The 15821-nt window shown below is 37.1% G+C and overlaps 1 protein-coding gene across 1 annotated transcript in view; it reads right to left on the bottom strand.

Moving 5' to 3' along the window:
- LOC148033465 (putative methyltransferase At2g41040, chloroplastic) overlaps positions 1-1735 on the bottom strand; it is a 241890-nt gene extending 240155 nt beyond the window's left edge. Inside the window, exon 1 of the mRNA XM_087681380.1 lies at positions 1420-1735. Within this exon, the coding sequence (XP_087537506.1) occupies positions 1420-1644 (225 nt within the window). The 5' untranslated portion in view covers positions 1645-1735. The remainder of the gene's footprint in view (positions 1-1419) is intronic.
- Between the last annotated feature and the right edge of the window lie 14086 nt (positions 1736-15821).

Raw genomic sequence — 15821 nt, 5'->3', positions numbered from 1 at the left:
TTCCTAAAAAGGGGGAGCAAGGGAAAGGTGAGAAACAATGCTCAATCTCCTAATCTAGCTAAAATAAGGATGGCCAAATGTCCCAAAGAAGAATAGGTTTTGCCAACATTACCGAAAAACAAGCCATTTCAACAATGAGAGTCGATCTGAGGCCAAGGGCAACCAACCCAAAACCCAGCCTCCACCCCACCTGCTACATGTAGCCCCCCCTCAAAGTAAGAGAGTGATGATCAAGGTCTCCAACCCAAGGTCGATGGAGAGACCCCAAGGTCATGTTGCTACTAGAAAACCATCACACTGTGCTCTTCTATACTCCAAAGGGGATGTTAGATTGGTCTATTCAACATCGATGGACTTTAATCCATAGGCCCCACCTTGTCTCTATAGAGACAAAGAAGATTAAGAGCCTAGTCCATATCTATGAGTTGCCTCTCAACAAGGCTTCCTTAGAGGCCCACCCTACACACCCGTGCAACCATCAAGCAACTTGGATGGAAGCCACACATCAGCAATGCATATTGTCCCATGTAGGAATATATCATTGGCCATGATTCAAGGCATTGGAAAAGTCAAGTTGGATACTGCCAAAGGCCCAAATCTCACTATGTTGAATGATGTGTATTGTGTGCCCCATGTTAAGCTTAAAAAGACCACTTATCATCAAACCTCAGCTCATTAAATAGCCCCAAAACTAAACTTTAATGCTGAAAATACTTTATGTGTCCCAGGAGCAAACTTTACCAATTTGGTTGGTTCCTCATCTACAAATAGATAGTGTGCTCACGCATTTAGTATCCCATTTATTTCAGCCATTAGCCCACTTCATCCATGTGGCTGTTATTTAGCTAAAGGTTAAGTGCCTCTTTATCATCCTATATGTGGATGATTTGATATTATAAAGGAGTCATATTGATGAGCAAATGCTACTATGCCTAGAGTTTGAAGTGCATCGCAGCACATTTCTCAAATTCTTAGACTTGTATATCTAAGCCAATATATTGTGCACGCCCTTTATTGCCATCTCATGCCACACTCTTCACTCCCATGGTGGTTGTCTCATGCTGCATTGCTCAACTAGCCCATACTTGAGCCTTAGCCTTATGCAAAATGCTCCCTTCTTTAATGACGCATCATCTGCCCATCCGTCTCCTCATTGGATTCCACCCCCTCCCCATGATGATCATCCTCTTCTCGAACCCCATTTGCATCCACCATTTTGAAAGTGAGTAGTTCTTTCCATTAGGTATTTCAAAGTGTGTTGCTCTTTGCTCACTCTTGATTGAAGTTGCAATGCTTGTTTGTGACTATTGATGTATGCTTCACAAACACATTATTTGCCAAAAGACGAGCATATTTGAATGAGAGGAAAACGACGGCTTTGCCAAAAGTGGCAAATAATGTGTTTAGATAAATCCATACCGGGGAATCGTTAGTGGCAGCTGCGTCAGAAGCAGAGCTGTGCGCACATGAGAATCGACGCTTAATGTCGGGACGATGGGCACGATGGATGGTTGCTGTCATCGTTGCAGTTGAAAAAGAAGACGACGACGAAGCAGGCAAAGAACGGGAGGAAGAAGACAGAGGGAAGCTTGTTGTGCAGACGGAAGAGGCTGACATTGTGCAGAAAAGCGCCGCCATTATCATGCACAGGTAAGCACTGAAGAACCTGACGACAGAACTAGTGGCTGGCAGCCTGGTTGACGAAATGATAACAGTGGTCGAAAGAAGTCCCTGTGGACTTCTTAAACTATCGAGAAATTGGAGACACGTTTTTACATATTTACACCAGGGTAAAAGGGCTCTTTCCTTACAAAGCCAGATTATGCTGCGTATAGGGAAGGGGCCTCTCACATCAGTGAAAGCAAATCATAGAATTGTTTTTTTTAGTTAATCGTGGAGAAAATCACGGTGTTGCAATAGGAAAAAGGTAGGGTTACATTCAAGGACAAGCAAGAGAACAATTTGGAGAAAAGATTTCACCAATCTCAGCCATTTGGTCTCACCCATACACAATTGCAATGGTTCATTCCTCTCCAATTGTACACAACTACTGGGGACTTGATTGTGCTCCTTTTGGAGAATTTCACGTTACTACGCCCCATATCCTAGCTTAGTTCAAAAAAAATTTCAAGCTAATTTGTTCTAGGTTTGGCTACTTTGGAGGAGCGATTCGAGGTAAACAAACATCCTCACTCTATATGTAAAACAATAATCTTTCTCAAAACTTCATTGTTGCAAAAGCGAGTGACATCCCTCCACTAGCTTCCCCTAGGGGAGGTCCAAGAATGGCCTACTTACTCGCTCCTGCTAGTTTTCTCTGAGGATATGGAGATTTTGAGTTTCTAGAGGATACAACATCGGCATCCTTGTAGATTTTGAGTTTCTAGAGGATACAACATCGGCATCCTTGTAGTTTTGGCTCCATACCATCTTCCATCATGGCACATTGTTTCCCTCTCCCACAAATACATGCAAAAACGATAGTTATGTTGACCCCCAGCATAGAAGATACTCTCTAATACTCAATCATCCAACTATTAAAAACCATCAAGCAAAGCTCCTCTAGAATCATGTCTATGGAGGGCACATTGATGAAGGGGGACACACTCATACCTACAAGTATTAACCACTACCATGCCAAATCCTCTAAAAAGGAGGTCCTACTTTCCATCCCAACATGGATGCTTTAGAGATAGTTACAACTATGATCAAACGAGTGATAGAGTAGCACGCCTAACTCAAGCAAGTGGTAATAAGGAACCACATGTGATGGCATGACTAGTAGAGCAAAGGGTTGAAAAAGTAAAATCCCTATCCGAATGCCCAAAGAAGCCAATAACCACTAGTCAAGTGCATTTCTTACATGTGCTTTAATAGGTTTGTGCCATGGCAAAAGGTGGAGCCCGAGTGAAAGCACACATGCAAAAGCAAGAGATTGGTGGATGGAACAAGAGAGCAAGAGAGAGAGAGACATCATATGTCGGAACTTCAACAGTCACAACGTGTGACCAACCTTCCCTTATTCAATAGTCACTAAAAGAATAAAGAATAAAGTGACAATGATGGGTGTCCACCACCTACAGTGTACATGTCTATAGTCACGATGTGTAAAGTAAATATAGGGTAATGTAGGCACAAGTGCCTTTACCCCCACAACCTCCCACTCAAAGCTGAATGTGCCTCTAATGAGGAGAGAATAAGTAATAAGTTACAAACTACAAATGTGTATAAAGTACAATAGGATGAGGAATAGATGTCATCTCATCATCTTCCTAAGAAAGGCAAAATGTTCAATTGAGAAACTTTTAGTGAGCAAATCTACAGGATTCTCATCAGTCGAGATCTTGACAAGCTCAATAGACTTGTCCTCTACCACCTCCCTAATGAAGTGATAGCGTACCTCAATGTGCTTTGTCTTCACATAGAAGACCAGATTCTTAGCCAACTGAATAGTGTCTTTTAAGTACCTCATGATACTTTTCACAGTGTCCCAATGTTGTCGGCCACAAGTGTAGCCATATAGCGTGCTACAACTCCCACTGCAAATGCTACATCTGGATGAGTGGCTATCATGGCATACATCAAACTGCCCACTACAGATGCATAAGGGATCTTGGCCATCTTGGCCTTTTGCTCATCTGACTAAGGACAATCTGCCTAATTGACCTGTGCATGAAAAGGTAAAGGATAGCCAATAGGCTTAACATCTTGCATATGGAAGTGCTCAAGGACCTTCTATATGTAGTCCTTCTATGATAAGTAAAGGAATCCCTTACAGCAATCATGTGTAATATGCATGCCAAGAATATGTGAGGCATATCCCATATCCTTCATCTCAAAGCTCTTCTTGAGCTGGCTTTTTAAGGCATCCAACTTATCGTGAGCTCTCCTAGCAATCAACGTATCTTCCAAATAAAGTAATAACATAATAAGGCTGTTATCATGAGCCTTCTTCATATAGAGACACTGATCCATATCACTATGTGTATATCCTTGTGAATGTATGAAAGTATCAAACTTGTGGTACCATTCCCTAAGTGTCTACTTAAGGCCATAACAGCTCTTTCTCAACTTGCATACTAGGTGTTCCTTGTCTTTTTTTCTCAAAGCCCTTAGGCTACTACATATGAAACTCATCATACATGTCCACATGTAAAAAAGTCATATTTACATCTATCTAATAAAGGTCTAGATCTAATTGCACTACTAAGCATAAGGTAGTCATCTTGACCACATGATAAAAAACCTCATTAAACTCAACACTATGCTTCTTCTTAAAATCCTTTGTAATAAATCTGGCTTTATATAGTGGCTTAGGGCATTCATGGAATACTCTTCAACTTGTACATCCACTTGTATGGCAAAGTGCGCTTTCTACTAGACAAAGGAATCAAATCCCACGTATGATTTTTCTGTAGTGAATTATACTTTGATTTCATGGCCCTCTTCCAAGAGTGACTATCACCTCTATGCATGGCCTTCTCTTAACTAAAGGGCTCACCAAAATCTATCACCATAGTATAGTCCATGGAGGGCTCAAATTAATTCGGCTAACTTCTATCTCTAGTAGACTGTCTCAAAATAGGTTATGGAGCTTGTACTTCCTATCCAACATCATGATCATGGGCCACTGGAATATCGTTTACAAGTTGTTTAGATGGTTATACGGCAATAAGAGACTCCTCCTAAAGCACCTTCTATAACTCAACTACCTACTCAGGTTGCTTATGCATCTTCTCCTCATGGAAAACAATATCATGGCTACAAATGACCTTCATAGATTGCAAATCTCATAGATGATAGCCCATCTCACCTACATCCCCATAACCAAGAAAGATGCATTTCACCGATTCACGATCCAACGTATTGTATTTGTCCTTAGGAACATAGCATAAAGCCTCATATCCAAATATATAAAAATAAGCATATGATGAAGGTTTTTCAAACTATACCTCATCTGTAACACGTGACAACCGATAACAATGCATGGGGATTTGTTTATCAAGTGTACGGTAGTAGTAATTGCCTCAGTCCAAAAATGATGCAATAAGCCTTGCCTGGCTAAGTATACTATGGACTCTCTCTTGAATTGTCCTATTCATGCACTTTACAACACCATTCTAGGGTGGGGTGCAAGGGGCGGTCAACTAATGCTTAATACCCCACTCATCGCAAAATTGCTCAAATACTTTAGAGACATTCACGCCCATTATCTAACCTTAGGCATTTCAACCTATACCTAATTTGGTTCTCTACAAGAACAAGTCAACACTAGAAGGTAGCCAATACATCTGATTTTTGCTTTATGGAATACACGCAGACCTTATGTGAATAATCATAAATGAAAGTCACAACATACTTCACGACACTTAGTGATTGACAAGACATGGGACCACATACGTCACAATGAACAAGAGCCAGAGGCTTACCCATGCACATAATGCTAGACTTCTTATGAAAAGTGTGTATCTGCCTGTCATAAACACAATGATCACATGAAACAGTTGTAGTCAAGGGGCAGAAGATACTGCAAACAATAAAGCATTTTAATTCCATTTAAGAACATGTTCCCAAGGTGATGATGCCATAAAGATACATGTGGTATGTTAGTCGTAGCCAATACAAACAAGGGATAGAGGGTACTAGCCTTGGCACCTTGAGCAAAGACAAGATTCCCACAAGTAATCTTCCACACAAAATCACATCAAAGCCGAAACATGACGTACATTATGCAAAACAAAAAGTGCTACCTAAAGCAAATTGCAGTCTAACATCACCAATTCCAATAATGTCCAATGTCAAGTCATTTTTAAATCTCACAGAACCTGTCATGCTCTCAAATTAAGCAGCCAACTATGAGGAAAAATGGACAAGGCATCAGCCAACTGGCTAGCATCAAGAGAAAAAGCTACCAAGATATAATCATCATCAAACTTAGACTCCAAGGCATTTATCTCCTCAATTTTTGCATTGGACTTACTAGAAACAATGCTACGATCATCAGACTTATCCTACACTTTGCTCTTACCTTTCTCCTTGCACTTACCATCGTGTATCTTATGGCACTGTGGCATAATATGACCATGCTTTCCATAGTAATGGCATGTAAGAGAGGCCTTACAACCATGGGGCGTACTCCAAGACTCCCCACAAGACTGAGATCTCAATGAGACTCTACCATATGGTCATAACCACTCTTACCATCACGTATGTAAGACTGAGATCTCTGTGAGACTCTATTATACGGTCATTACCACTCTTACCATCATGTTTGCCCCCATCAGTTAATGAATGAGAAGTACATGCTGCATCCACATTCTTTCTATTTATCTCCTTTGTGAGTAAGACACCCTTAACACCTTGGAATTTCAAACCATCCTTATGCATATTAGTACATATGGTAGTACAAAAAGTGTCCCATGACTCAAGAAGTATCATAAGCAAGAATAAGCAGGAAGGATATCCTTAAACTCAATGCCCTGTGAAGTCAATTGGCTAAAAATTGAAAACTCATACAAATACGCACATACACTAGTCCCTCCCTTCATGCGAAGATCCATGAGTTGTTTCAGCCCCAATAAATATGTGAAGCAAAACTTTGCTCGTCATAACAATTACATATTTTCTACCATAACAACCAAGCATTATCCTAAGGTGCCACAACATTGAAATAAACATGTTTTGATGATGACAATAAAATAATGGATTTACATAGCTCATCCAACTTATCCTAAGTATCCTGATTAATACCTTTAGGCTTTACACTCGATTTCAAAGGCCTCTAACCTGCTTCTTTTAAACCAGTACTTGTCATATCTGTGTCTTCCAATAGGTGAAGTTTGTGCCCTAAGGGAGATCACTATGTATAAACCCTATATATCATGTGCATTCATGGTATGTTTTATATATCCCTATCTAACCTATTTTGTGATATTTACTTAACCCTTCTATGACATATTACCATAATTTATAAATCACTTACTATAAGTTTATTTTTTTTCATAAAGAATTTGATAAATCCTTTTGTAATAGATATAAAACACTAGTTTTATTATAGAATTAATCACAAACTAGCTCTTAAGGATTTATAAAAAAGTTTTAGTAGTTTGAGTTATGATGATACTTTATAAGGTAGCTTCATGCTATATGCCATCCAATGGTAAAATCTAGAGCTCTATGAATAAAATTATGGTTTTGAGATAAATTCCAATAGAAATTTAAATGTATAACTAGGGTATACATTTCATAACTTGGGGATAGTTAGCAAAGGGTATTCACATTAGTAGCTTTGCTAGCAAGTCTCAGGCATTTAGCATTGGCTAAAATTCACAAGCTATAATGCATAATTACTAGTAAGTTAGTTGCTCAAGCCGACTTTAGAATGAGTAAGAAGTGAGCCTTATATGCCTTTAAACATGATAATTGAAATAGATATATATGAATACACAATTTTGACCATCCTACTACTATCCCAGGGCTCTCTTACATTGCAATATTGATATTAGTGTTGTCATGTTGTGATGGTAGTGGGCTACAATATTAGTGTATCTATTGTATCTAACTCATCTTACATTATTGCATCCATCATTCCTAAAAAACATATCAAGTATATACACACACACACACACACACACACACACACACACACACACACACACACACACACACACACACACACACACACACACACACACACACACACACACACACACACACACACACACACACACACACACACACACACACACACACACACACACACACACACACACACACACACACACAGAGTCTAGAGAGAACAAGAGACAAATACCTACAAATTTTCTACCAATTTGAAATCTTATTAAGTCATAACAAAAGACAAAGAATATGACCTTAATTTATAGTTTAAAAAGATAGCTATATTGGGGTGATATTGAAGGAAAAAGCATATTGCATTTCCATGGCTTACAAATAAATTCCAAAAATATTTGCATGAAGATGTAACCAAAAGCATGATTTTTAATGTTTACTTACATCTATATGAAGTTGATCTCATTTTCTTCTATAAAGTAGATGTAGCTATACAAAAAATACTAAATATACAAAATTTTCATCTAGCCATGTGTTCTACTTAGCATCTCAAAATTGTAAAAGCTGGAGTTCATCCTCATTTTCATATACATAGATGCATCATCATAATCCACTAGTCATGTTCCTAAAGCAAACATAAAAACACGCGAGATTAGCATCAAGGGAAATGCTAAGAATGAGATCGATAAGACTTTTTTGGTCATTTTACATAACAAGAAATATTGAAAGAGAGAAAAAGTAATGTTCCTTCACTTATTCTCAAGTGTTCTTTACAAATTCGTTGAAGATCGTCCAATCATTTCATCAACTTCATATTTATTATTGTTACAATCATGTGTGAGATTTTCAAGAGCAATGATACTTTCAATGTTTACAATATTAAGATTGATCAAATCGTATGTAAAACTCCTTGGTCCCTTTGATTTTTGATACCATCCAAGTTGAACCTCCATCCCTAATGGTCTATTTGAGAGGCTAAACCCTCTTTTGTACTCCATATATGCACCATTAACTTTTCTTCTCATCTTTGAATTTGTCCCAAGTACCAAACACCTTGACTTTTATTTTCTTGTACTTTTTGAAAAGCTTACCTTTGATGACATTGTGATATTTTCATTAGTAATCTCTTCCTAGAAGATACATCATAATCTTGAACCAATGCTAAATAGATTATCATTTGTTTGAGTTTGATACTTCTCCTCCTTATTGTAGTATACTCCTTGTCACACCCTTGTAAGCCTATCCTTAGATAACATGGGATTGCCATTAAGTTGACTTACCAATGTAGACTTGAAAAGAAAACTACTATTCTCAAGCTCCGCTACTAGGTTCACTTTGTCATTTTTCTCATTCTTTTCATTCAACATAGAATCCACTATTTCCTTATCTCGCTCATAGACACATCCTCATAAGAATTTATTCCATCATCTACAAGAACTAAAGACTCCCCATCCGTGTCAAAATCTTGCAAACTTGAATTGGCATATGCCTCAAACAAGTCTTCGAACCAAGGCTCCAGCCACCACTTCTTATCCTCTTTACATTTTGGTTTCATTTGCAAACCTTCACAAATTTGTGTTGAGCACTTTGTAACACCCTTTTCAAAGCATCGATAATCTTCCCATCAATGGAAACACATTCATAATCACCTAGATTTACTTCTTTCATGGTGTCTTTCAGATTTAACGTTCTCCATATATGTTCTTGTTTCTTATGGGCCCGTGTAAATTTCACATCATCCTCCTTGCATTCAAAATGTGAAATCATATTTAAGATTCACATACAATGCAACATGTCCATCAAGTCGTATATGTGCTCTTGCCCAAGCATGCTGCCAACTTTGTTGAAAAATATTTCAATTGTATCAAATCCATTTAGATGTATTGGAAGCGTCTTATTTAGATGGAAATCTCTAAAATATTTTATAAGTAGTACACTGAAGTGGCACAAGCTTTGCATATCTGGGAATACCTCCTTACTAATAAAGTTCATTGATAGTGTATATGTGGCATGTTTTATAATCCAAGATCTCTAGATTTGGAATAAGAATGCCACTTTTGCTACTAAATGGACCCTCTCCAACAAGATAAAGTATGGGAACAAGAAAATATCAGTGTAGTCTCCAGCAACTCCAAGATAGACCAGTGTCCCAACCGTGCTTCACTCTGTTCTATGTTTTTCATTATTTGCTAGCTCTCCCAAACACCATTAGACTTGCCTACTATATATCCATTGTGTTGAAGTCCAATTTTGATGATCATCTTGTCTAATATCTACTTCCTTAAGCAAATACTTGTCAATAGGAAAAGAATCATAAACAAGGCTACATGAGTCAAAGTAACCTAGACATCCCCAAGGGCAAATTCATGCTTTGGTTTGTCGAGAATATTGACTAGCTTTTTTCCATTGTGTATAAAGTCTTGATCATGCATGCCCGAAACCTCTTCATTTGATAATTTGGCTTGAGAGAGGCCATCCATCCCATCGGATCTGGTATCTACTACCATAATAGGACCTACTTTTGATTTGAGCTTCTCATCCCACAATGCCAAAATTTTGGTCCATTGTTTATAAACAAAACTTGCATCAAATAGATTATAAGTACAATGAGCAACCGCAACCAAGCGTGGAAGTGCTTCATGAAGGGGATTTGCAACAAATACCCTTGCATGGCCACCAATGAAACATGTATCAAATGCATGAGTAATCACATGATAACCTGCTTTTCCTTCTCCAACTTTAATCATGTGTAAAGTCCCACATTCATAGTCTAAAGACTTATATTCATCAAATCTAGTAAGAGTATCACCTTTAGGATTTCACCTATGATGAAAATAGTAAATGCTATAAATTTTATTGAGAATACTTTTTGCAAGTTAAAAGAATAAATATTACGTATGATTACCTTATTCACTTCTTTATGGTAGTCTCGTCTTTCACCAAAATAAAATGAATATTTCTTATGATGCCATGTCTTTCTTTTTCCTTTTAATATATTTTAGCAATAGTGTCAAAGATATATTCGTGTATCCTAGGGATAAAGTGGGTGGCTTGTTCTTTGTTATTGAGAGTGAAGGGCCATTAAGGTTAATAGTGAGGAATTCGTGCAACCTTGTCCACCCCACATCTTTGCAACCTCAAACAAAGCTTTTGTATTTGCATTGTATCATTGACCCTCCTTTGACCGTACCATGTTTGTAGCTATATCTTGTAAAAAGTCAAATAGAGCAAGCTTTTCACCAAATTTTCCCAATCTATGGGCTTCTATTATATTGTTACAAAACATATTGATATCTTTTCGATTTAGAGATTCCATATTGGATTCATGTAAGCTCCTTATTTTCACTGAGAGAACTGCAAGTTAATTATTCATAACTTGAGAGTAAGATCTCTTACATGTCGTTTGGCAACAAGTGTCAATTGCCTAAGCTCTTGTCTAGTGAGATAGTCTAATCTTCTACCAAATCCTGTTCCCCTATTTCCTCCCTTCTCCAAATCTTGTTCCCCTATTTCCTCCCTTCTCTTGTACTAACTTCTCCCTATACACTCTCATCCTATAGTTGTTAAGCTTGTATATACCTTTGTAATAACTACAAGAGAAGTTTGTGAATGGTTGCCCATTAGTTGAAACATGCATACAATCAATATGACGAAAGCAACCATCTATTTTTAAATATGTTTTTTTTCATCATCGAAATGCACCCTAGTAAAAGGCTTTGCTGCTGCTAACCAAAGTTTACCACCACGTTGATCATCTAATAAAGGTTTCACATTGAAATTCTCCATATTTACTTTGATAATGTGACTCCATAAACCCTAGTATAACAAGTTTAAGCTTATATTTTGGGTATGCTACATGTCTAGATGATGTGCAGCATTGATGTATGAGGTTGGATATGGTTATGACATGCTTTGACACTTAGATTTGAGCTACATTTGATATACTTGGGCTTTGGTCAATTGCTTTGGGCTTTTATGCTTACTCAATTACATATATTGAAGCTTCGTTTGACACTTATGCTCCCGGATGTATTTGTGATGTGCCTGGGCTTCTTATATGCTTTGATGTATATGTCTTAAGCTTTGCTTGCTCACTTTTTCATTCCAGATCCTCTTCTAGTGGGAGATGCTTGTACTTAGTTGGCAGAGCTTGGTTCTTGGAGACAGTGGGACTCTTGGTTCATATATATACTCTCTTGTATACTATTAGACATAATTACCTTTGCTTTGGGGCTGATTTGATTTTGTATACTTTGGACACCAATACATACCTCTATTAGCAGTTGGTCAGTGGTGATATATATGCTTATGGGATGTATGGTTTACTAATACTTTGAGTTCCTGACAATCTTTGGTATTGGTGGTCTATCATTAGTCATCATTGCTAGTTGCATTCTTTGTATCTTAGTTGCTACTCGAATATCCCTAGTAGTGGGAGCTTGCTTTACTGGCTATTTTTTCGTAGTTGGATTCATATATACAGCTATCCTTATTTTAGCATTGCTATAATTATAGTTTTTAATCATTGTTTTGGAGAGTAGGCATTGTACTTTGATAGTCTATTGCTTATAGTTGTTGGTGGACAATGATACTTTGGTATTCTCTCCTGTTTTGCCTTTGTTTTGGCTAATTTTTGGGGACTAATTTGTAGTCATTTACAACAACCTATTCTCTTGGGTTTTACATTGGTATATTGTCATTTTGACCAAATCTTCGAATGATAGTGCTATTTTTAATATTGAAAAGCTTGATGGCACAAACCCGGGGAGATCACTATATATACAAATGTATGTCACGTGAGTTCAAAAAAGGGGAATATAAAAAAGATAACCTGTTGGATTTAGATTCACAGAAGGAAATATTTTAAAAGGCAAAAATTTATTCACAAACGGGGTTTTTATATTTCATAAGTAGAATTTTTAACAAAAGAATATCATTAATATATAAAATTGACTTGGATTTTTTTTACATAAGGGTATGATGAATCTCAATGAGTAGACATATTTTCCCTATTTTTGAGTGTATGATCAAAATGCATAAAAATGTGTATCACATGAGTTCAAAAATATGTATTATGTGAATATTAAAAATGTGATCAAAATCAAGTTAAATCATAAAATCAAACTGGGATTTTGTGACATAAGGGTATGATGAACCTCAATGATGGTGGGATATGATAAATCACGAGGTAAATAGTATCCATTTGTAAATGATTTAACTTTACTTCATTAACATACAAAACTCCACTGGACTTGCATGAGACATGCCATTTAACATCCCATTCCATTATGCCTTAGTTAAAACACTTCTCTCATAATTCAAGCACACCCATTCTTAGGGTTGCTCTCTCCCTCCTCTCAAAATTTATCTTCTCTCTCTTAATATCCTCTCTCAATAAAATCACCTATCACTGTCTGTTTCTCTCTCTCTCTCTCTCTCTCTCTCTCTCTCTCTCTCTCTCTCTCTCTCTCTCTCTCTCATGTTTGCTATGTTCTCACTATGTTTGCATGCATATATCAAGGTGAACATCATTATCACATATCCTTTAGAGTGCCATCTTACGATGAGACAATGTTGCGGCTAAAAGCGTAACTTGGCATAAATATCAAAAAATCCTCTCTTAGATTGAGATAGTGTTGTGGCTAAAACTATAAGCTTTGCATAAATCTTAATGTAATCCTCTAGTTTAACTCTAGAATGTGGAGAACCAATGCTGAAAAAAATTAGCTTGAAGTGATTTCTATGAAGCTAAAAACATGTTAGAGGGAAAAATCTTGCTTGATTTCTGCAAAGGTGGCACTTAGATCTCTAGTTCTCATTAGGTTCTAATTGAGGGCTATTACAATTCTATGCAAGTCCTGGAAATGGAGCAATGATGTGTAAGTAAATGCCTTGTATAGGGCATGGATACCTTTATATCTTCAAGAGTTATTACTCAATAGATCAACCTTGACAAGATCAAGATGCTAGTTCAATATGTGGAAGATATGAATGCTACAAAGTATACCCAGGGAAGGATATTTGAATTGTAGAAACAGGGTTAGTGCTCAATAGTAATATTGTTATTACTTCTTTATTTAGACAAAGACTTCAAAAAAGTACATGTTTTCTCTCCTTACAATTCTTGGGGATTATGAGCTTGAAAGATGGATTGTAAAGACATGTACAACTAACACAATTTTGTGTGTTTGCTAGAAGGGGGTCCTTTCTTTCCTTTTGTTAGCTCTCTATAGAGAGGGATTGGATCCTTCAAATTTAGCTTACTATATGCTATCCCTTAGATGGTATACTACCCTCGTACTGACTTCTACAATAGTTGGATTGGATGAATAGTGAGGTTGGACCCTTGGCTAAAGTGCTCGAAAAGGCATTATATGTGCCTCTAAGTCCCGAGGTATTGTGAGGTTAGGGAAGAAGGCCTATATACTTAGGAGCTAGGATCCCCTTGAATTCTTGGAATTTTTTTTATATGGATGGCATTGTTGGTCACAAAGGTCAAATTTTCACCATGTCTAGAATCTTGGTACATATCTTAAGGGCACCAACTAGTTTTCCCATGATTGTTTGAATGGGATTGTGATGGTGGATGAGAAAGGGGAGCCTTGTAAAAAACACTATACTTCTAAGAAACCTATGCTAGGACAAAATCTAAGCATACTATTAGTTCAAGTAGAAGCAGGGTATTAAAATGAATAAGGAGTCAACTCAAGCGTCATCTAAAGATGGAAAAATGCGAGAGAATGTGCATGAGCTTTCTAAAAATCCTCAATCCAAAAGGGATTATGTTTAAAACCACCATCCAAGCCAAGAAATCTTGGATGATAAGAAGAGTGAACCTCAATTGAAAAATTCTCAAGTAAAGAAAAAAGTTTATTTTAAGAAGCATGTTTGCAAGCTTCTTCTTGAGAAAACCATTATGTAGCTTTGGATGAGTTTTATGATGGTAAGTACATCCTTGATTCAGATGCATAAGATGGCATGGGTGTCAAGAGAAGCTATTTTTGTTTCTTGGAACATGAGGGATCTAGTGGAAAATAAGATAATGATAGATTTCAAACCAACATGAGCCTAAAGGAGATTAAGATAGAATAGGTTGATGTAAATATTGACCTATTCCAAGGTTGGCTCAATATTGTATGTATTTCTTATTTCTTTTTGCTTCTCCAAGCACTCTTCAACTAAGAAAGAGAAAGAGCAATGCCCTTGTATATTTGAAATATGGTGTTTCAACCATCACATGATTTTTGAGTGTTATTGCCATGCCCACATGCACAGACCATTTATAGATGGAAGATAGGGAATCTCTATATACACTCAACCTTTTGAGCTTGAATAAAAAAATTTAATAGCTATTTGTACAATTGACCTTGTGAGATAGCTAAAGCTAACCCAAATTCAATCACATATGAAGAGAATTTGTCATAAGTAGAGATAAATTAAGGATTTTGTAGAGAACTTGTATACACACAATATGCTCACTTGTTTATGTAACTAAGGCATGTTACACACTAGGAGGAACCCACATCCACCACAAAAAATGAAGGGGCGCATCAACAAATGGAAATTTTGAATTGGCACCACATATCACGAGATGTGGACATGTTTAGGCAAGTAATATCCCCTGCCTAGTTAGTGTACATCATCCATGCCCAAGCACACACTATTATATATCTACTCCAATAAAACTAGTTGGACTTAGTGAGATTTGGACCTCCACCATTACAAAAGAAGGAAATTGGTTCACCACTAAGATACAAATCACTTTTACACATTGGGTGGGCATTTTGGTCAGTAATAAACAATTTGGATGGACAATCTTTCAAATTTTTAACCTGGGTGTGTGTGTACTTGGTGTTGTGTAATTGGCCTAAGATAGGTAAATTGATATTAGTGGATAAGCCTAGGAAATGATTATAGTAATGTAATTGCATTATATGAATCATTACTAATTGATAAGTCCTCTTTACCCTATTCAAGGTACACCCATGCTTATGATTGCTCTCTTTCAATTTTCAAAATCTATATTCTTTCTCTTGATGTCCCATCATGAAATGAAATCACCTCTCTCTCTCTCTCTCCCTCTCTCTCTTTCTCTCTCTCCCCCCTCTCTCTCAAAAGATCCTCCTTTTTTAACATTTACAAAAAGCTAAGTTAAAGCCTAATACCATGCCATGACCAAGGCCTATGATTGAGGGGGGATTATGTACTCTAGCCTCAACTATGTCTCGACTCTCTTCTCTATGCCCCGA

This window comes from Lygodium microphyllum, chromosome 7, assembly GCF_053477565.2.
Source record: "Lygodium microphyllum isolate KBCC chromosome 7, Lygodium_microphyllum_v1.1.10, whole genome shotgun sequence".
Taxonomy (NCBI): Eukaryota; Viridiplantae; Streptophyta; class Polypodiopsida; order Schizaeales; family Lygodiaceae; genus Lygodium; species Lygodium microphyllum.
The sequence above is the reverse complement of the archived record's forward strand: the minus strand, read 5'-3'. Positions and strand labels throughout refer to the sequence as shown.